Source organism: Agelaius tricolor, unplaced genomic scaffold, assembly GCF_023055355.1.
Source record: "Agelaius tricolor isolate 1412-34295 unplaced genomic scaffold, bAgeTri1.0.p SCAF_38, whole genome shotgun sequence".
NCBI lineage: Eukaryota > Metazoa > Chordata > Aves > Passeriformes > Icteridae > Agelaius > Agelaius tricolor.
The window spans coordinates 1352433-1372285 of record NW_027269298.1 but is presented as its reverse complement, the minus strand read 5'-3'; the positions used below and the strand labels follow the sequence as shown (position 1 = coordinate 1372285).

The window sequence follows — 19853 nt, the reverse complement described above, 5'->3', positions numbered from 1 at the left end:
AAGCACACGCTGTTCCTGGGGGAGGGCTCGGTGTCCCCCACCCCAGCCCCGTGTCTCGGACAGCCCTGATGCCCCTCTCTGGGCTGGACCCACGGGACACCGGTGCTCTCACCAGCTCTGGCACCCTGGGGATGCACACCGAGTGCGGCTGAACACAAGGAGGGTGAAGTGCCACCCTCTTGTCCCACTCTCTGTGGTGTCCTGTCCCCACGGGGGCGCAGCGCTGACCCCAGCCCAGCCTCTCTGCCCGGCACCCCCACTGCAGCTCTGCTCGCTGTTTAGACCACAGCGTAGGAGAGAGTGTCTGAAATGTTTGAAAAGGCTCTGTTTAGAGCTTGGGTCTGATCCTGTGTTGCTTCAGCCGTTTTCTTCCCCCAGGCCAAGCCGGGACCCCGGGGCAGCGCGGGCAGAGCAGCTTCGGGAGGGGAAACGCTGCCAGGAACCGCAACTCCCAGCAGGAGCCGCAGCCTCCCGGCATCCTCACATCAAACCTCTCCCCGCTTTTGCCCTCGGGCCACAGCCTGAGACATGAATCATCCTCTCCGCTGCCTATCGATCCGGGCTGGGCTGCTGGCAGAGCCCCCTCCTCAGCCCCGGGGAGGGTCTGTGCCCATCGGTGCCCAGCCACCACCGTGTGCCCAAAACAAGGCGCACCCTGAGCACCCGATCCCTCCAGACACCGCCTGTGGAGCTGGGTCCAGGGCTGTGGGGCCGTGGGTCTCAGCTGGCCATGGACGCCCCTCCCCATATCCCCAATTCCACAGCTACAGCCGGACCCTATGACAGGTAACAGGAGGTGACACGGCTCAGTGTAAGTCAGTGATGAGCCAGGCCAGTGTCCCTGCTGGCCCCTGGCCCGGGCAGGGCTCACCCTGAGCATCACTAAAGCTCCCAAAAACACGGACCCCTCTGCCAGGGTGGCAACCTCCATCCCGCTCATGGAGACCTGGAGACCGGCACCTGGGGGCAGCGCTGGCACCGAGCCGGGCCCTGCACCCCGGCAGGCAGCCGCTGTCAGGGGACAATGGGGACAGCGCAGGGGCCAGCGAGGGGCCAGCCCTGCCGGCACAGCCCGGCCAGCCGGCTCCCAGGATCCCATCCTGCAGCACCTCGGCCGTGCGGCTGTGGGTTATGTCAAGGTATGTTGGATTGCAAATTAAGCGTCAGCCCCGCTGCACGGTCCCGGCTCCATCTGCAGAAAATGAGTTGCTGGACTTGGAGAGTGTCCAGTTGTGCAGCTCGGCGTGCCTAACGCCCAGGGCTGACAAGCCACTGAATCACTCCTCCCCGCGCTGCCAGGCCACATGAAGCCAAGATGCATTTCTTTTTAATGATAAGTTTTTATTGTTTGGAGTTCAGCTTAAACAGCTTCCCGGGGGCCAGCGCCTCCTGCCTCCAGCACGGCTGAGCGGAGCAGGGAGCTGAGCCCGGCTGGTGCGGGCACACCGAGCACCGGCGGCACGAGCTGGCCGGGCTCAGCTGCAAAGGGAAGTCCTTGAAAATCATCCATGGGGAAGGAGCCGGGCTGCCAGCCACGAGCATCGCCCGGTAAATCCACACAAAACACCTCTGCAGCCAAAGGCAGGATTTGCACCTGGCCGGGAGACAATGCACACACCCCACACACACACACAGAGAGGGAACCGACGGCTTGAGGCAACGCCTGTGCTCCCCTCCCTGCCCCAGAGAGCTCTTTGGGAATATTTGCCAGCCCAGCACGCATCCAGCTCTTCCCAAAATAGGGTGTGTGCCCTGGAGACAAGCTGCTTGAACCCCTGGTCCCCCACACATGCAACCTGCCACCCCTGTGCCACACCTGTCCCACAGGCAGGCAGCCCCCACCCCAGTGGAGCCACATGGGAGCTGCTGCAGGTCCCGACAGGGGCTGAGCTCCAGGACAGACCCGGGGGGATTGCGGGGTGCCCAGGGGACGGCCTCACGCTGCAGGACAAGGGGCTGCAGGGCTGCCCAGGAGGTTTCCCAGGGGATTCTCAGCCTGGAGAGAGAACTCAGCCTCCCCCCAGCCGGATTGAAGCAGCTCTGAGCCATCGCTGCTCTCACGATGCTCCTCTGAACCTCTCAGCAACGCTCCTGCCCGCAGGTCAGACAAGTGGCAAATAAAAGATTTACGGGAGGTGCGGCAGAGCTATGGGAAGGAAAAACCACATCCACACGGGAGTGGCGGCACACGGGGCCGGGAGGGAGCCCTGGCACCACGGCTTGGGGCTGGGAGCGCTGGGCTTCGGGCATCGCTGTGACCCTGGAGGGGCTGGGGGCGGCTGCTGCCTCGCCCCACCAGCACCAGCTCCGCGGAGTGCGCTGGGATTTGCTCCGAGAGCCCCCCAGCACTTTGGCTACCCTTGGGCACAAAGGTTTGGGGGGGTGGCGATACGGATGCCGCCCTCTCCGCCCCCCCGCCCGGCACCCTGCCCATCCCTGCCCACCGATGGGACTGAGCCCCACCAGCTCGGGGCGTTCCACCGGAGGATGTGGGGGCGTTTCTCCGGGAAGGGGTGAGCGGGTTCCGGGGCGCCCCTCGCTCTCCCCCCGGGGCCCCTGCAGCACCCCCGATCCCGCCGGCACCCCGCCTTACCTGCTGCCGCTCCTCCAGCTGTGCTGCCACATCTGGGCAGCTGCGGAGCCCGGGGCTGGAGGGGGGGCTGGGGTCCGGGTCCGGAATGATCGGGGGGCAGCGGGCGGTGCCGGGGGGGGCGGGGGGATCCCCCGGGGCATCACCGGGAGGGGTGCCCGGAGCGGGGCCGGGGGAGCCCCGGGGGGGGTCGGGGCGGGCGGGGAGGGAAGATCCACCCCCGTGTCCGTGCCCGTGTCCTCCCTCCCTCCTCTTCCTCCCTCCCTCCTCCTCCTCCTCCTCCTCCTCCGCCGCCGCCGCCGCCGCCGCCGCCGCCGCCCGTCCTCCGCCGCGGCCAGCCGGGCAGCGCGGGCGGGCCGGGGGCTGCGCCGCCGGGGAGGAGGTTTGGGGGGGCTTGTGGGGGTCCGGGCACTTACTTGGGCTGGAAGTTGGCGGCGCGATGGGGAACGAGCGTTGGAAAACCGTGGGAGGAGCCTCGCAACTTGAGGATGGGCAGCAGGAGAAATCACAGGTACGGGGCGGGGGGCAAGGGGGGCAGGGGGGGTCACCCAGCCCCGGGGGTCCCAGCGAGCCCCCAGTGTCCCCAGCGAGCTTTTCTCCCGGCGCAGCCCAGCGTGGCGAGCTGCCCCCCGTCCCCACCGTGCGAAGCCCCCCGGGCTGCTCCTCCTAACCCCCCTCCCAATTAATGCGTTAATTAACCTGCGGCCAGGGCGCCCACCCAGCCCTGGGGCTGCCTCGAGCTGGGGCAGCGGCCGATGCTCCGGAGCTGCCACACTGCTGAACCGCTCTAAACTGCTTAAATAACCCTTTCCAAGGGATTTGGCATCTCGGCTCCGCGCTGCAGCCGGGCTCATCCCTCCCGGTTCGGGGGCTCCCGGCCGCTGGAGCGGCTCTCGGCCCCCGCTGGGTTTTGGGGGGAGGCCGGCGCTGCGGCGGCAGAGCCTGCGGTGACACGCGGGGATCCGGCACGTGCCGGAGCCCGTTTGCACATCCCGCTGCACGTGTGGCAGCCCCGAGCGCGGCCGAGCGGGCTGAGAGCCCGAGAAGCGCAGGATGGCTCGGCTTGGAAGGGACATTAAAGATTACCCAGTTCCGACCCCGCTGCCACGGGCAGGGACACCTTCCGCTAGAGCAGGTTGCTCAATGCCCCATCCAGCCTGGCCCTGGACAGTTCCAGGGATAGGCACAGGGACAGGCACAGGCGTGGATGCGCGCTGAGCGCGGGCAGGGTGGGAAGAAGGAGTGCGGAGTATGGGCAAGCGTGTCTGCGAGCAGCTGGAGGACAGCAAATCTCCAGCGAGCCTGTGAGTGAAGGGAAAGGACCGAGAGCCGGCAGTGCGGCCCTTCCTCGGCACCCAGGAGCTGGGCAAGGACGGGGGGAGCAGCCGTGAGACCCCAGCTGGACCCCAGCTCCGCCACTTCCCTGTCCCCTGACACACGCAGCAAGGCAAGAGAGGGGATTCTGCCCGGCTTCTCCTTCTGCCGGCAGCTCCCGCGCCTCACTGGAGAGGGGCTGCGCTCCCCGGGAGACCCCTGACCCCCCGAGAGGGAAACCAGGGAGAGAAACCAGCCTGCCCTGCCCTGCCCTGCCCTGCCCTGCCCTCCCTGGCAGAGCTCCCTCCCTGCACGCAGGGATTCGAGCGGTGCCATCCGTCCGGAGCTGCCATCCCCCGGTCCTGTGCCCCCGAGGGCGAGCCGGGCAGGATGGATCCAGCCCCTCCAGCCGTGGAGAAGGCAGCGCGGAGCCGGGTGGTTCACGGTGGGGTTCAGGGGATGCACAGAGTTTGCCGCGCAGCCGCTGCTGCGGTCCCGGCTCCAGCCCAGCCCAGCTCGGTTCTCACCCACAGAGCGGCTCCATCCCGCCCGTGCTCTGTCCTCTCCTCTTCCCCATCCGCAGAGCGTGGCGTGCCGAGGCAGCCGCGGCAGCAGGCTCTGGGTGACGGAGGAGAGCAGGAAAACGGGAGCGGGATCGGCTCAGCCGCTCCGTGCCCGCGGGGGTGACACAGCCCCGGCCCGGGGCGGCTGCAGCCCCGAGCCCGGCAGGGCGGGATGGGCAGCGAGGGTGGGCAGGGACGGAGCGGTGGAGCAGGGCGAGGATGCAAACGGAGCTGCTCAGCAGCTCTGAGTGAGCCATAGGTGCGGGCTGGGGCACGGACCCTCGCTGCCCTGGGGCGCCTGCAGCGCTGGGCGGACCCCGGCAGGAGGTGCGGGTACCTGGACTAAAGTTTGCACCAGCAGCTGAGCCCGGGCGATGCAAACCTCAGTGTCCACTTACCTGGGAAGCAGAACACAGATTCTGGCTCGTCCCTGGCTGAGGGCACAGCCCGGGGGCAGAGCAGCCAGGCTGCAGGACCGCTGCCATCCATCCCTCGGTCTGCTGAGCCGAGAGGAGCAGGGATTCTGGCAGGAGCAAAGGGGACTCCTCATCTTAGAGCATCTCCCAGGACAGAGCTCAGCCTCTCCTGCCACCACTCCATCCATGCTCTCCAGAAACCAGCCACCTCTGGGTGCCCTGGGGACAAACCAGCTCCTGTCCTTCCCTTCCCACAGGCTGCAAGAGCTGGAGCTGCTGCTCTCTATCCCCAGAACAGCCAGTCTGGCTGGCTGAGTGGGCTGGGGGATGATTTGAGGGTCCTGATGGGGTCTAGAGCTGCTCAGGAATTGTGGCTGGGTCACCAAGGACCCATGGGTGAGTAGTGTAGATCCTGTGCCAGTGCAGGGCATGGAGAGCCCAACCAGGGACACAACCATCCCTTAGATCCTGCCTGGGGCTCCCTCCAGGCTCCAGAGCAGGTTTGCAAGTGAAGATCTGCTCATCCCAAGCACCACTCAGTCTCACAGCTTCTGCTCTCCTTAGGAAGGAGTGATTTCAAGACACTGGGACCTCCAGCCCAATGGATGTCCCCAGGGGAACATCAATAACCAGGGCAGGGGGTGTCTTACAGCTGTCCAAAAGTCTTGGCAAGAATTCCGGGAGCTTGAGGCCATAGAACAGACAGCGGGAACCCTGTGGATCATGAGAGCTGGGTCATGGTGAGGCAGCAGCGTGTGGCAGGGGGTGTCTGCAGGGTCCCATGCCAGCACTGGGCATGCTCCTGCAGTGCTGCTTTGCTGGAGGGGCTTGGGGGGACCCCCACCCCAGTTTGGAGTGCTGTTGGTGCCACTGGCTGAGTTTGCCTCCTCTCCCCACTGCAGGTTGCCAGGTAACACAACCTGCCAGCAAAATGCCGTGGGACTCCTGAGGCTGCTGCCACTCAGGATCCTGCAGTCACAAGCAGGGGGGATCCCTTTGGAAGGGGATTGGCTCCCAGTTCCTGTTACTGGTGGGAGGGCAGTGATTGTGGGGCTTGAAGGCTGGAAAACCGCTGGATACAGCTCCTGGTGTGGTGGTACACCCAGGCAGAGCTGTGAGGTTTTGGTGTGTTACAGCTCAGCTGGGATTTGTGTGGCTGTGGGAAGCAGAGCCTCATCCACTCGTGGCTCTCTTCTGGGAGCTCTTTCTGCTCAGAGGGGACCCTCAGGCCCTGCATCCCCATGTGCCCCTCCAGCTGGGCATGGCAGCATTGTGGGGAGCAGCATGGGAGGGCACAAAGTCCTGGAGATGAGGGTGCTGCCACAGCCAGGACAACCACAGGGACAGGGTCTCTGCTCACTCTGTAGATCCCAAACCACCTGACACTGGCCTTTGGTCAGCAGCCACCCCTCCTGGCACTCCAGGGTGCTGAGGGGCCCAGCTGAGCCCAGGTCCTGGGTGTCCACATAAGGATGTGAGCAATGGGCATCTGCCACCATCCTGCTGCTCCTGGGTGTCCCCTGTGCCCCCAGGCAGGGCTCTGTGTCTACTACACACACCAGGCAAACTCCTCAAGCCCCTGCTTGCCCAGAATTTCCCTTATTGCCTTTGACATCTCCTTTTAACCTGCACCGAGGGGCTGAGCCTGGGGCTGTCCCCTCACAGAGTTCCCTGCAGGTGGCTTCCCAGTCGCTCCAGGGCTGTTTGATCTGCAGCCTCACTCCACGGAGAGGGGGAGACACCCAGAGCACACCCTGGGGCTGGTGGGGCATCCTCAGCCCCCCGGGCAGCCCCGCTGCAGCTGTGGGGTCACCTTAATGCAAATGGTTGCGTGAGAGGGAATGGAATGAAGGGTGCTTGAAGGAAGGTGTCACTCCAGATAGATGTGCACGGGAGGGACAGGGCCTGGGAAATCTTTGCAGATGCAGCAATTTTCCCCTCGTTTCTGGGGAAAGTAGTCTTTGTCTCTCTGAATCTGCAGTTTGCTGCCAGCCCTGCAATTCCTTGTGACAGCTGTGGCCAGGGTCAGGGGGAAATCACAGCCTCTGTCCTGCAGGTGTAACGAGGAGGGGAGGGGGACTGGGAGCCGATGGGATCTCACCTGCCCTGCACCGACTGTGCTGGCACTCGAGGCTTTGCAGGGAGAAGAGGCTCCTGGTGGGCTTGGAGCAGGGGCCACGGGCTGAGCCCAGGGGTCTGAGCAGCAGCAGAGCTGCCAGCGGGGCTGGGGGGTCAGAGACCTTTCCCAGCGATTCTCCCTCGCCAGGAGGCTCTGGGACTGATCCAAAGGCTTTGGGAGCAGCTCTGCCCCCTCCAGCAGGAAATGAGGTGACAAGGGGGATGAAGATGAGTTGCCTGCCATAGCTGGGAGCTGCCCTATGCAGAGCAGGTCCCCATGGTACTCAGGGCAACGTGACCCCAGCACTGCCCCAGAGCCACCAGTGCTGCTCTCCCTGTGATCCCTGCTGTGAGGGACACAAGGTGTTTTCCCATTTTCTCCCCACATTTGTGCCCAGGGCAGCAGGGAGCCCCACACACATCTCAGGGCTGGAGCAGCCGAGGATCAGAGCTGTAAATAAAACATGCCACGGGAGCAGGCGGGGCCGTGCCTTCGCTCTCGTTATTATTTCATGGCCGGCTCCTCGGCGGGCTCGGCCGCTCTGCTCACTCACTGTGGCCTCCGTGTCCCTGCAGGGCTCCCTGGGGTGCTCCCCACCCTCAGAGCCATTGCCAGACCCCAAACGCCGTCGCTCTGGGCTGAGGGGACGGGGCAGTGCTGACGGTGTGTCTGTGTGCCCGCAGAGGATGAGCTGTGGCTACATCCTGTGCACCGTGCTGCTCTCGGTGGCCGTGCTCCTGGCGGTGACAGTCACGGGGGCCATCCTCTTCATGAACCACTACCACACGCCCGTCACCGAGCCGCCCCCCGTCATCAGCACCAACCCCGAGGAGGCCAACGCGCTGGTGACCATCGAGAAGGCCGACAGCTCCCGCATCAACATCTTCATCGACCCCAACTGCCCCAGCGCCGCCGGCGCCCTGGGCCGCCTGGAGGGGCTGCAGGGCTCCCTGCTGCACGCCCTCACCGAGCACGACGCCGACGCCAAGGCCACCAAGAGCCAGCAGAAGGCCCTGCTGGTGACGGTGGCGGACGAGGTGGCCAAGCTGCTGAGCCACGCCGTGCAGCTCCGTGCCGACTGTGACGGGCTCAAGAAGGGGCACAGCGCCATGGGCCAGGAGCTCAGCGCCCTGCAGGGAGAGCAGGGCAGGCTCATCCAGGTGAGCTGGGGCTGGCAGTGCCAGGCAGGGCAGGCCCTGCTCCTCCCGCTGCCATGAGCCACCCAACGACAATCCCCTACACCACCCTAACCTGAACCTCCTCACTTATCCTCCTCCTTACCCTGGGACTAGTCTACCAATGAATTCAAGGCGGATTAGAATGAGCAGAATAACAGAAAGTTAGTCTAACTAAGACGGTTGATTTCGACTCAACAGATCATAGCTCCCACCCTATAACTTTCTTTATGTCCTACCTCCACCTAAGCTTCTACTCAGCCTTCACCCTAAGCAGCCTAGGCCTAGCCTTCCACCAAACCCACCTATCCTAACCCACCAAACCCCACAAATCCCTGGGGGTGGCATTCCCTGTGCCAATGTCCCTGTGCCATGGCTGCTCCTGCTCTCAGCATCCAGGGCAGAGCTCCTGGAGGGCTCCCTGGGGGTGGAATTCTCTATCCCAGTGTCCCTGGGGTTTGGCTGCTCACAACCCCTGCCCTCAGCATCCAGGGGAGAGCTGCAGGAGAAGGAGCTGAGGTTGAAGTGCTTGGGAATTGGAGGCTGGGAAGTGTCTCCCTGCCAAACCACCCCAGTGCCAGTGAGCCTGGTGTGCAGCCTCCCACCTTGTGGGTGTCCCAGCTCCAGGTCCAGTTTGGGAGCTCCAGTCAGAGCCAAGAACACCACAGAACCTTCTCAGGGGCAGTTCATGCAGAAATCAGACCCCCACTCCTTACAGTCCCCAAAATTTCCCAGCCAATGAGCTGTGTTGAAATGCTTACCTGAGTATGCCAGGGGTCTGCCAGGTGTCACAGCAAGATCCAGGGCATGGCTGGGGGCTCCATGCCTGACCCTCCTGGTACTCAACTCCCTCTGCCCAGAGCTGCTTGTTTCTCGCTGCTTCTCTTCTCTGCCCATCCTGGTGCTCTGCCACAGCCACCCCGTGTCACTGTCCCAGCCTGGGTCACCTCAGGGGATGAGAGGAGCTGGCGGCTGCCTCAGGACACGGCTATTCCTGCCGCCTCCGTCATCCTGTCCTTGCCCAGAAATGCTCTTTATCCATGGGATTGCAGCACCACTGCACCCAGGTTTGGGCATTTCTCCTCCCTGGGGGCAATAGGTGCTTATCTGGACCTTGACCCCTGCCAAAAACCAACAAAGATCAGAGATAAAGCAGCAGAGATGTTTTATGGGATCTGTGGATTTACGCCCTGGCATTGCTGAGCACAGCGGTCAAGGGGCTGGGATGTGGAAGGGATTTAACCATTTCACCACAATTTCTGTGTCCCCCCGCGTGTGCCCTGCCCGCAGCTGCTGTCGGAGAGCCAGAGCAGCATGGCTCGGCTGGTGAGCTCTGTCAGCGACGCCCTGGACTCGCTGCAGAGGGAGCGCGGCGGGGCCCGGCCCCGGCTCAAGGCTGACCTGCAGCGAGCCCCGGCCAGGGGAGCCCGGCCCCGGGGCTGCTCCAACGGTGAGAGGCATCCCTGGGGAGAGGGATGTGCCTGGGGCTGCCCGGGGCAGGGAGGAACCGCCCAGCCTGGGGCAGAGCATCCTGGAGAAGGGATTTAGTGCAGCGCGGGAGGTGGAGGAGGAGGGAGAGGGAAAGGTGTGTCCTGGGAGGGGGAGTTCTCACCGTGCCGCTCCCAGCTGTCCATGAAGCAGCCCAAAAGCCCCTTCACACCCCTGCAAACCCATCTGCTCCTCACAGAGGGTAGCAGGGACCAGGCAGGGCATTCACCTCCATCGGGTGTGGAGGGTGGCCCTGCACAGTCACGTCCCTCAGCCTTGGGCTGGGATGCAGCTGAGGGAGCCTGTCCTGGAGCTGGCAGCATGTGCCCACAGCCTCCCTGGGCACTGGCTGTCCCTTGTCCCCATCTGGGTGCCAGCTTGCCCTTGCCATCTCACAGGGACATGAGGGACATGAGGTCAGGCCCTGCCAGCTGCTGGGGAGCCCCATCCCCCTTGGCACTGCTCACCCCGAGCATCAGAGGAGAAGGGAGGGAAAGAGCAAAGCAACACCAAGCTGGAAGCAAGGTTGGGAGCCTGGAAGAAATGGCAAGACATTAAATTAGCCCATTAATTAACCAGCTTTCCCCTCATCCCACCCCACCCCAATGGCTGCAGGCTCCCGGCCCCGAGACTGCTTTGACATCTACGTGAGTGGACAGCAGGAGGATGGGATTTACTCCATCTTCCCCACCCACTACCCTGATGGCTTCCAGGTCTACTGTGACATGAGCACGGACGGGGGCGGCTGGACGGTGAGTGAGCTGCCAGCAGCCTGCTGGGGACACGGGGAGATGGCACTGCTGGGGACACGGGGAGATGGCACTGCTGGCACTGCTGGCACTGCTGGGGACACGGGGAGATGGCACTGCTGGGGACACGGGGAGATGGCACTGCTGGCACTGCTGGCCCTGCTGGGGACACGGGGAGATGGCACTGCTGGCCCTGCTGGGGACACGGGGAGATGGCACTGCTGGCCCTGCTGGCCCTGCTGGGGACACGGGGAGATGGCCCTTTGGACACCTGGAGGTGTCACCAGGAGGGACAGTCGGTGTCAGGGGGGCCTGGCTGTGCACCCAGAGGTGCCCAGTGGTGGAGCTGGAGCCCAGTGCCTGCCCTGCCCTGGGGAGCTGGGCTGGAGCTGGAGGGGGTTCAGGCAGGGAGTTGGTGCCACCTCTGGAATTTGTCCTTCTCAGCAGGGCTGGGCTGTGGCTGTGCTTTGCCCCGGTGAGGTGGTGCTGGGGCTCAGGGCAGACCCCAAACCCGGACATTTGGCCTCATTTAAGGCCAGGGTGCCTGGGGCACCACGGGAGCTCTGCTGATTCACTCCCTGTCCGATTGGCTCTGCCACAGCAGCTGCAATGGGCTGTGATCACAGCAATGGGGACACGGCTCTGCCACTGCCCCAGGGAGCAGCTGGGGGCCAGCAGCTCCCCCTGCCCTGGAGGGCATCACTTGGGGTGCCATCAGGAGGGATGGGCAGGCAGCCTGTGCCCTGAGAACGCTCTGGATGAGCAGAGCTGGCCAGCACCCTCCAGCTGGGCGCTCTAGGAAACAAATCCCCACCATCTGATCCCCCTAAGCAGCTTTGAGCAGGGCCAGGAGGGAGCTTAGCCCCCCTGCCCTCAGGGGCTGGTGAGAGGCTCTGAGAGCCCACCCAGGGCAGCAGGAACCTGTGGTGTGAACCAGGGTGGTACCAGCAGCTCCAGTGGGGAAACTGAGGCACAGCACAGACAGGGACCTCAGCTCCAGGGGGATTACAGAGGGGAGAGGGGACCCTTCTGGCTCCCCAAGGTGCAGAGGGTCCTTGCAAACCCCGCGCACAGCCTGCACAGCCTCGGCCAGCCCCAGCCAAGCCTGAAGAGCAGCCCAAGGTGATTAGTGAGACACTCAGAGGCTTATTTAAAGCTGCTGCAGGCTGGGGAGGGGGCTCAGCGAGGGATTCTGAGCCTGGGAGTGCAGTGGCACAGACACCACAGAGTCACCCCTGCCTTGATGGGACCAGCAGCCAAAGCAGGAACCCCACAGACAGCCAGGGCTGGCCTGAGGGTGCCCACCCCAGGCTCCTGTTTCTGGGGTGCTCTGCAGCAGAGGGTCCCAAACGTGCCCCCAGTCCCTTGGGTGCAGGGATTGTCTCAGCACTGCCTGGCCCAGGCTCCAGGTGAGCCATGGCATGGATGGGTGCCATGGGGCAGAGCCTGGGAAATTCCCATTCCCATTCCCTTCCCCTTCCCCTTCCCCTTCCCCTTCCCCTTCCCCTCCCCTTCCCCCCTCCTCTCTGGAGTGATTTCTCCTGACATTTGGGCTTATTTGCATGTGGGTGGGTGGGCGGAAGCGATGGCAGCAGCTGAATCAATTTTGACTCGGGAGCTTGGGAGCTGCTGAGCTCAGCTTTAGGCTGCCTGGGCAGCTCAGAGGCCAAGGGCAGAGCTCAGGACCTCACTGTCCCCAAAGCTTGCTCTGCAGGGTCCTGCTTGCTCCCTGTCCCCATCCTGGGCTGTTTTGTCCCCCCTCAGTCCTGCCTGGCAGCAGCAGGGCCACGTTTGTGCTGCTGGGGATGTGGATCTGGGTCAGTGCCATCCATGCCCTGTGCCTAGCCCTGCCTGGGGCTGCAGTGGCTGCCCTGGGGCTGCCCAGCCCAGCTCTGCCCCTGACACTCACCTCTGGCTCTTTCTTGAAGTGATGATGGCATGGCAGAGGTCAAGGGAGCTCAGCATCCCAGCAGGCTCCAAAAGTGTCATCTTCACATGATGTTGGCTTCAGAATGTCTTTGAGAATGCCCCACACTCCTCCCAGTGCCTCTGAGCCTCCATTGCTCCTCATTTGGGGCAAAATCCCCCGGGATCAGCACCTCAGCATCACCTCCATGTGCAGCATGCACTGGAAATGGTGGGAGAGCCAAAGAAAGCAGCAGAAAAGGCTGTGCCAGCAACACAAGGGCTGTGGTGACATCAAGTGACAGCTTCCAGCTGCAGGGGCACCTGCTGTGCTGGGACACTGGTGGGGACAGCCTCACCAGCCTGGGCAGCCCCTGCTGCAGGGATGGGGCTGGGCATTGGCACTGGGCTGGGGCAAACCACAGGCAGGGGCTGAGAGGAGCCACAAACACGTCCCCTTTCCAGGGGATGTGGTTTCTGTGTCACCACAAACAGGACAAGACAATTCTGCTGGCAGGGCCAGGCAGGAGCAGCTCCTGGGACGGGCAGAGCTGCCAGCCCTGGTGTTCACAGGCTGCCCCAAGGCACTGGCACATCCTGGGCCTGGCTCTGCACTGCCCAGAGCTTTCTCCCTGCCTTTCTTTGGGTCTCCCTGCTGTGACAGAGTTCAGAGGACAGGGGACAGGGCTGTGGGCTCTGTGCCATGGCTGCCAAAACTGGAGCAGGAGCCTGAGCTCTGTGGTGGTGATGTCCCCACACTGGGAGCTTCAAGCCCACCAGGAGTTTGGTGGAGCTGAGGGAGAGGAGCTGCCGGTGCCACGGCAGGCACAGGCTGGTGCTCCCACTTTTCCCTGCTTTTAACCCATTTTTCTGGGTTTGTGTCTTTGCAGGAGCCTGTCCCTGCCCCACAGGGGCAACTGGGGGAGGCAGAGAACGAGGGAGATAAATATTTCAGCCTTGCCTTTAAAGAAGGGAGGGAAATCCTTTTTGCTTAAGAGGGGGGTGATGCATATTTGATGAGGAGGAAAAGAGCAGCGAGGCAGGGCTGGAGCACATGAGCCTGCAGGTCACTGGTGCACCCAGCATCCCCAGCATCCCCAGCATCCCCAGAGGGTGACCAGGAGGCTCCCACAGCCCTGCCTGCACCTGGAGGGGGCACAGAAGAGGTACAGAAGGGACTGTGCATGAGAGATGGTGAGGATGGAGCAGGAGACTTGGGAGGACACAGCACCTCCAGCACTCACCAGCAGCAAACCTGCTTTTGAGCCCCCGTGGGGCTGAGCCTGGGGGACAGAGGGGCACTGAAGGTTTCTCCTGAGGTGATTCCTGAGCTGTGCCAAGGCTCAGGCAGTGGAGCCCTGTCCCACACGCTTCCCTGGGCACCACTCAGGCAATTGGCCTATTTAGAGCTGTGGCTCAAAGCCGATTAGGAGGGAGCACTGGTGCTGCAGCCACCGCCTTCCCCATGCCAGCCACGGAGCTGGTGGTGGCTGGGGAAAAGCAGCTTCAGGCCCCTGTCCAGCCGTGCTGTCCCCCTTTCCCAGCAAGGCTGAAGAAAGCCCCTTTAAATGGGCTTAACCACAGCTTCTCAAGTGCTCAACGCAGGGATAAAAATTAAGGCTCTAATTCTAGAAGGTAAGTACAGCAGGATCAGAGCTGTGCCAGAGCCTCAGCCAGCACAGCCAGCCCCAAAAACGCCCATCTGGGGAAGGGCAAACAGTGAGAGGGTCACAGGGTGGTTCTGCTTCACCTGCCAGGGTGAAACCCGGTGTGGGAGGGCAGGGGCAGCCACGGGAGCAGAGCAGGGTGGCTCAGGGCTCATCCGCATTCCCCAGCCCTGCGGTGCTGGAAGCTCAGCTGGGCAGCCCTGAAGATGAGGTTCTCTGGCCCCTGGCAGGGCTCTGCCCAAGCCACCAAGTGTCCCAGCTGTCCCCACCACGGCCTTGGGACCGCAGAGCTTGGTGGGAGCGGGGCAGGCTTGCTCAGCCAACTTTAATGCAATTAATCCAGGGCTGGAGGCTTAATTAAGTTCAAATGGTCGGGCATGAAGCAGCATTTTCTGGATCGCTGTCAATAAATCAAACCCAAAACTGTGGATAAAAGGGGATGGAACACACAGGGCACACGGGCTGGTGAGCAGATGGGAGAGGAAAAGGGAAAGGCTCGGAGCAGAAAAGCTGCATTGAGCCCTGGGATCTGGCTGGGATCTGGGGGCTCTGCAGGGCTCAGGACACTCCGTGCCTCGCAGTTAATTTCTCTGGGAGATTAATGAGGCTGTCACAGAGATGATGTTTTATAATGGGGTGCCTGCCCAGGAGAGCAAGGAGATCCAGGAGGAAGAAATCAGCCCTGCTGGGTTTTCACACAGCTCTGGGCACCCACTGTTGGCAAGGAGGGCCCACAGCAACCTGGGCACCCCGTGCTGCTGCACAGGGCTCCGGTCGTGCCCCCTGTGCCGCTGCTCACCTGTGCAGGAGCAGCCTGCAGGGTGTCCACCCCTCCAGGGACACCCCACGACTTCCCAAGGAGCTTCAGGTTTCCCGAGCTCTGCTCACATTTCCAGACAGAGGATCCTGTTAAGGGTTTTGCCTGAACGGACTCACCCACCCCTGGGATGGAGCATTTCCCCGGGGAGCTCATCCCTGTGCAATCACGGAGCCCACAGGGTTTAATTTGTGCCGCTAATTAGGCGGCGGCAGGGAGGGGTGGGCAGCGCGGTGGGGAGCACGGGGGTCACGCAGGCTGGGAGCAGCCCCACAGCTGATGCCCTTTGTGTGTCCCCAGGTGTTCCAGCGGCGGGAGGACGGCTCCGTGAACTTTTTCCGTGGCTGGGAAGCCTACCGGGACGGCTTTGGGAAGCTGACAGGAGAGCACTGGCTGGGTGTGTGGGGCTGGCGCTGCTGGCTCCTGGCAAAGCCTGGGGAGCTCTGGGGTCCCTTTGTGATGGAGGGGACACCGGAACCCCCACCCGTGGGCTGGGAGGGATGGGCTGGGCAGGCAGGGAGGGGCTGCAGCCCTGGGCACCCCATGCCCACACTCACCCCTCTCCCTCTGCCAGGGCTGAAGAGGATCCACCTGCTGACCGTGCAGGGCAGCTACGAGCTCCGCATCGACCTGGAGGACTTCGACAACGGCACCGCCTTCGCCCACTACGGCAGCTTCGGGGTGGGGCTCTTCTCCGTGGACCCCGAGGAGGACGGGTACCCCATCACCATCGCCGACTACTCAGGGACAGCAGGTGGGGCAGCGGGATGAGGGGCACATCCCCCATGGGCGGGGGGGGACACAGCTGTGGGGCTGTTCACAGGGGTCTTAGGAAGAGGGAAGAGATGAGGATCTGACTCCATGTTTCAGAGGGCTAATTTATTATTTTATAAAAAGAAATATTATTTTGTATTTATATATAAATATAAAATATTATTTTTATATATAGATAATATTTATAAATAATATAAATAGATATTTTATATATCAATATTTATATGTCAATAATTTTATATAAACAATATTCTATATAAATATATTTTATATAAATATTATATGTTTATATAAATATTATATATTATATTTATATAATATAAATATATATTTATATATGTATAACTTATATTTATATAATATAGATGTATATTTATATTATATAAATAATATACTGTGAATATTATATTATCTATAATATAATATATATAGATATATATTATAGTAAAACTATACTGAAAGAATAGAAGAAAGGATTTCATTAGAAGGCTTGGACAGAATAGAAAAGGAATGAAAATGGAATGATGATAAAATCTTGTGACTGACCAGACAGTCCAATACAGCTGGACTGTGATTGGCTATTAGTTAGAAACAACCTCATGAGACCAATCACAGATGCACCTGTTGCATTCCACAGCAGCAGATCATAATTGTTTATATTTTGTTCCTGAGGCTTCTCAGGAGAAAAAATTCTTAAGGAAAAGATTTTTCATAAGACATGTCTGTGACACACGGGCACCAACCTCCTCGCTGGGGTGTCCCAGTGTCCCATGGCAGCAGCACCAGCTGCATCCCTGCGGCCTCGGGGAGATGGAGGTGGGTGAGGTTGGGCATCTGCTGGAGGAGCAGGAGGTGCCCATCAGAATCTCCTTTCCCCTGGCACAGGTGACTCCTTCCTGAAGCACAACGGGATGAAGTTCACCACCAAGGACCTGGACAACGACCACTCGGAGAACAACTGCGCCTCCTTCTACCACGGCGCCTGGTGGTACCGCAACTGCCACACGTCCAACCTGAACGGGCAGTACCTGCGGGGCCACCACAGCTCCTACGCCGACGGCATCGAGTGGTCCTCCTGGACCGGCTGGCAGTACTCGCTCAAGTTCACCGAGATGAAGATCCGGCCCATCCGCGAGGAGAATTAGCTGATGGCATCAGCGCCCCCCACTCCGTGCCCGGTCCCCTGCCCCTCCCCAGCACCCTGCAGACCCAATCCCTCAGCTGCCATCCTCCTCATCCTCTCCGAGGGCTTGCCCGCCTCTGAGGGGCTCGTGGGGAGCACCTGCTGCCAGTGAGGGTGACTTTGGCTCCTGGGCACCCTGAGAGTTGTCAGACCTTTGCTTCCCACTGCCATGACCAGGTGTCCTGGCCAGAGCGTGACCCATGGCCTGTGCTCCTGGCTGGGGCACAGAGGATGCAGGTATTTGGGCAGAGGTGCCAGCAGGAAGGAAAGGAGCTGCCTGGAGGGAAGGAAGGAGGGAGGGAGGGATATGCAGCAGCCCAGGCAGGCTGAGCACCTCTGGTCACCTCTGCCCTGGGCACTGACACCTGGCAGTGGGCTCACCAAGCTGGCAAGGGGCTGGGGGCATTGTCATGGGCCCCCCAAATGCCCAGGACTGGGATGAGGCTGCTGCTCCACAGCTCCAGCTCCCCCCATGGTGCTACTGGTGATGGGGAGGCTCAGCTGGGCCAGCCTGACCGTGCCAGCAACTCCTCCCCTGGACTGCAGAGCGCTCTCCCCTGCCCCTGCAGGAGCAGCGCAGCTGGGGAGGGACAACCACCAGCTCCTTACTCCCCATTGTCCCTGTCCTGAGTCCTGGAGCCTCCCAGCAGGTCAGGACACCCCAAAGGGAGCCAGACCAGCGCTGCAAGGACGCACACCCAGAGCTGAGCACACCACGGAGCTGCTTTGGCAGTGCTGGGCAAACAGGGAGCACAGCAAGGAAGAGGAGGAGGCGAGGAAGGCTCACTTCCCAACGCAGCTCTGCCTGCAGTTCACAGCCCCTCCCTCCCAACCAGACCCACTGGGATTCACATCAAACTTTCACCATCCAGAGGCTGTGACCTTTCCCCAGACCCTTTGGGCAGCTCAGCCACATCCCCCTGTGAGCCCCCTCTGCTCACTGCTGGCCTGGACACTGCATTCTGAGCTGTGGCACTGGCTGGGCACCTGCAGATATCCAAAGCCTTTCATTTCCTCAAATCCTGTTAAGGTTTTGCAAAAGAGAAGCCCCGAGTGGGGCTTAGCATCTGCAGGGCCCTGATAACTGGGCAGCAGCACCAGCCAGCCCAGGCAGGAGCTGCCATGGGCTGTGGGACTGATGTCTCCTGCTGGCTCCCTGGAAGGACTCAAATGGGGGATTTTGTCCAAAAAAAACGAGAACCAAATGTGAGCAGACTCTGGACTGAGAGGGGAGGGGACAGACAGAGCCCTGCCACCCTTTACAGCATTCTCTGCCCGTGCTACAGCAGAGCCCTGCCCCAAGAAACGCCATCAGACAGACAGATGGACTGAGGAGGGGAGGAAAACTCCCCCTGTCTCCATTTCCAGGGGAGCTTAAAGCACGGGGAGATCAAAGGCTCAGCTTCCCAACTGTGCCAGGTTTGTACTTCCCTCTGTGAATCTTTTTTTTTTTTAAGCCTTCCCCACCTCGGATCTTGTGCTGGACAAGATCTCTCACCTACTGGGTGAGTGTCTGTCTGTCTGTCCGCCCTGACAGAGAAATGGACAAACGATGCACTGGGATCACCACAGCTTTTTACTCTGCCAGAGAGACCCTTCAGAGCCCTCGGGCGAGGGAGAGCCCTGAGTGGAGGGCACTCAACTCTAAGCACTCCATCCATGCCCAGAACGATGGGGACTGGGGGAACTCAGCAGTGGCATTTCTCAGCACAACAGCAGGAGCCCTGACAGCTTCCAAGGAGCTTCCTGCATTCCACTGGACCTTCCTGGAAAGGTTCCTGCCTGCACCCATCTGTACTTTTCGATCAGTTTTTTTTGGTAGATTAGCTGTGGCTGGGTTTTCTGATGCTTTGGGCAGGAATGCACATGGAACCATGGAATGCACATGGAACCCAGCTTCCCATGTGCTGGGTGAGAAGGCTCATCCCCCCCCAGACCCCTCCAATGGCATTCTGCCGTGCCAGGGAGGGAATGTTGTAGGTTGGTTTGTTGGTAGCACATCCTTGTGTAACTGCCTGTGCCACCCAGGACCCCCCAGAGATTTGTTTTGACTTGCACGAGAGGTTTTTAATCCATGCCAAGACGCAGGATTTCCCAGGATTATTCCCAAGAGCTCAAGCATTGCTCCATGGCCCTGGATTAGGTTAAACCCATCTGTGGTGACACCTCCCTGGAAAGGGGTGGGCAGGGGTGACCGTGGGGCTGGGATGTGGCCATGGACCTTCCCAGAGAAGCCCTGGGCCAGGCCCTGGTGTGTAGCAGTGCTGTGAAGTCTAGGTCGTGTGTGAGTGTGTCCAAAGCTGTACATGTGGACTTTCTAAACTCCTTAATAAAAGATCTCATCGTTACTCACTGTGTGACAGCTGTGACAGCACGGGGACACGGCCAGAGGGACAGCAAAGGGAGAGACACCGAATCTCTGCAGCTCCTCGCTGTGCTGGGGGATGGCTCCTTCCCCGTGCCAGGCTCATGGCACAGCACCCTTGGGGACCTGCACCATCACCACACCAAAACCACTCTGCAAAACAAGAGCTGGGACACCCAGGGGCTGAGGAGGCTTCCCAGGGCTCCAGCCCAAACCAGGGCCCTGCAGGACCTTGGGGTGGCCCCAGGACTGGGGCTGGGGAGGTGGCAGTGTCTGTGCCATGGGGACCTGCTCCAAGGGACAGAGCACCAGCGATGCCCCAGTCCCTCCCTGCTGCCCACTGCACATTCCACTGCCACAGCCAGGACAGACCTGGAGGGGACAGCAGGGTGCCTTGGGGACCGTGTTCCAGCACTGGGGCTGTGTGTGCTGACCAGGGAGGGTGGCAGCACTCGGGCATGTCCATGTGGGGCCAGGCCCTGGGCGGGTTTGGGGTCTCCAGTGGTGCCTGTGCACACAAACAGATGGGTGGCACCCCCAAGAGCTGCACACAGGACACACCAGCCCGATGAGGGGGACACACGTGGGCCCCCAGATGAGCCCCTCCATCCCTGCAGCACCCCTGACAGCTGCCAGGGACACAAGGGCAGCTCCCGGCTGCTCCTCCAAACGAGGCAGCAGCCGAAAGCAGCGCGTTAATGAGCGGCGTTGCTGCGTTCCCATTGTGG

General features: G+C 61.5%; 2 protein-coding genes across 5 annotated transcripts in view; one reads left to right on the top strand and one right to left on the bottom strand.

Annotated features, from left to right (window-relative positions):
* The window catches only part of LAMC3 (laminin subunit gamma 3), a 31172-nt gene extending 28463 nt beyond the window's left edge, over nt 1–2709 (bottom strand). For all 4 annotated transcript variants that reach the window (XM_071453834.1, XM_071453831.1, XM_071453833.1 and 1 more), the window contains exon 1: nt 2594–2709. The gene's annotated coding sequence lies outside the window, so the exon portion shown is untranslated. The remainder of the gene's footprint in view (nt 1–2593) is intronic.
* A 69-nt stretch (nt 2710–2778) lies between these two features.
* On the top strand, nt 2779–19112 carry FIBCD1 (fibrinogen C domain containing 1). Its single transcript, XM_071453835.1, has 7 exons — nt 2779–3101; nt 7686–8162; nt 9468–9627; nt 10281–10417; nt 15104–15200; nt 15378–15557; nt 16463–19112. Exons 1-7 carry the CDS (start codon nt 3030–3032, stop codon nt 16720–16722), a joined length of 1383 nt encoding a protein of 460 aa, XP_071309936.1. The 5' UTR covers nt 2779–3029; the 3' UTR covers nt 16723–19112.
* Nucleotides 19113–19853: the final 741 nt, after the last annotated feature.

Bases quoted from the DNA above. Each gene is read 5' to 3' on its own strand.
- FIBCD1 (XM_071453835.1), top strand. From the start codon at position 3,030: ATGGGGAACGAGCGTTGGAAAACCGTGGGAGGAGCCTCGCAACTTGAG. The intron at 10,418-15,103 runs GTGAGTGAGCTG...GTGTGTCCCCAG, and splicing joins CGGACGGGGGCGGCTGGACG to GTGTTCCAGCGGCGGGAGGA. The intron at 15,558-16,462 runs GTGGGGCAGCGG...CCCCTGGCACAG, and splicing joins CGACTACTCAGGGACAGCAG to GTGACTCCTTCCTGAAGCAC.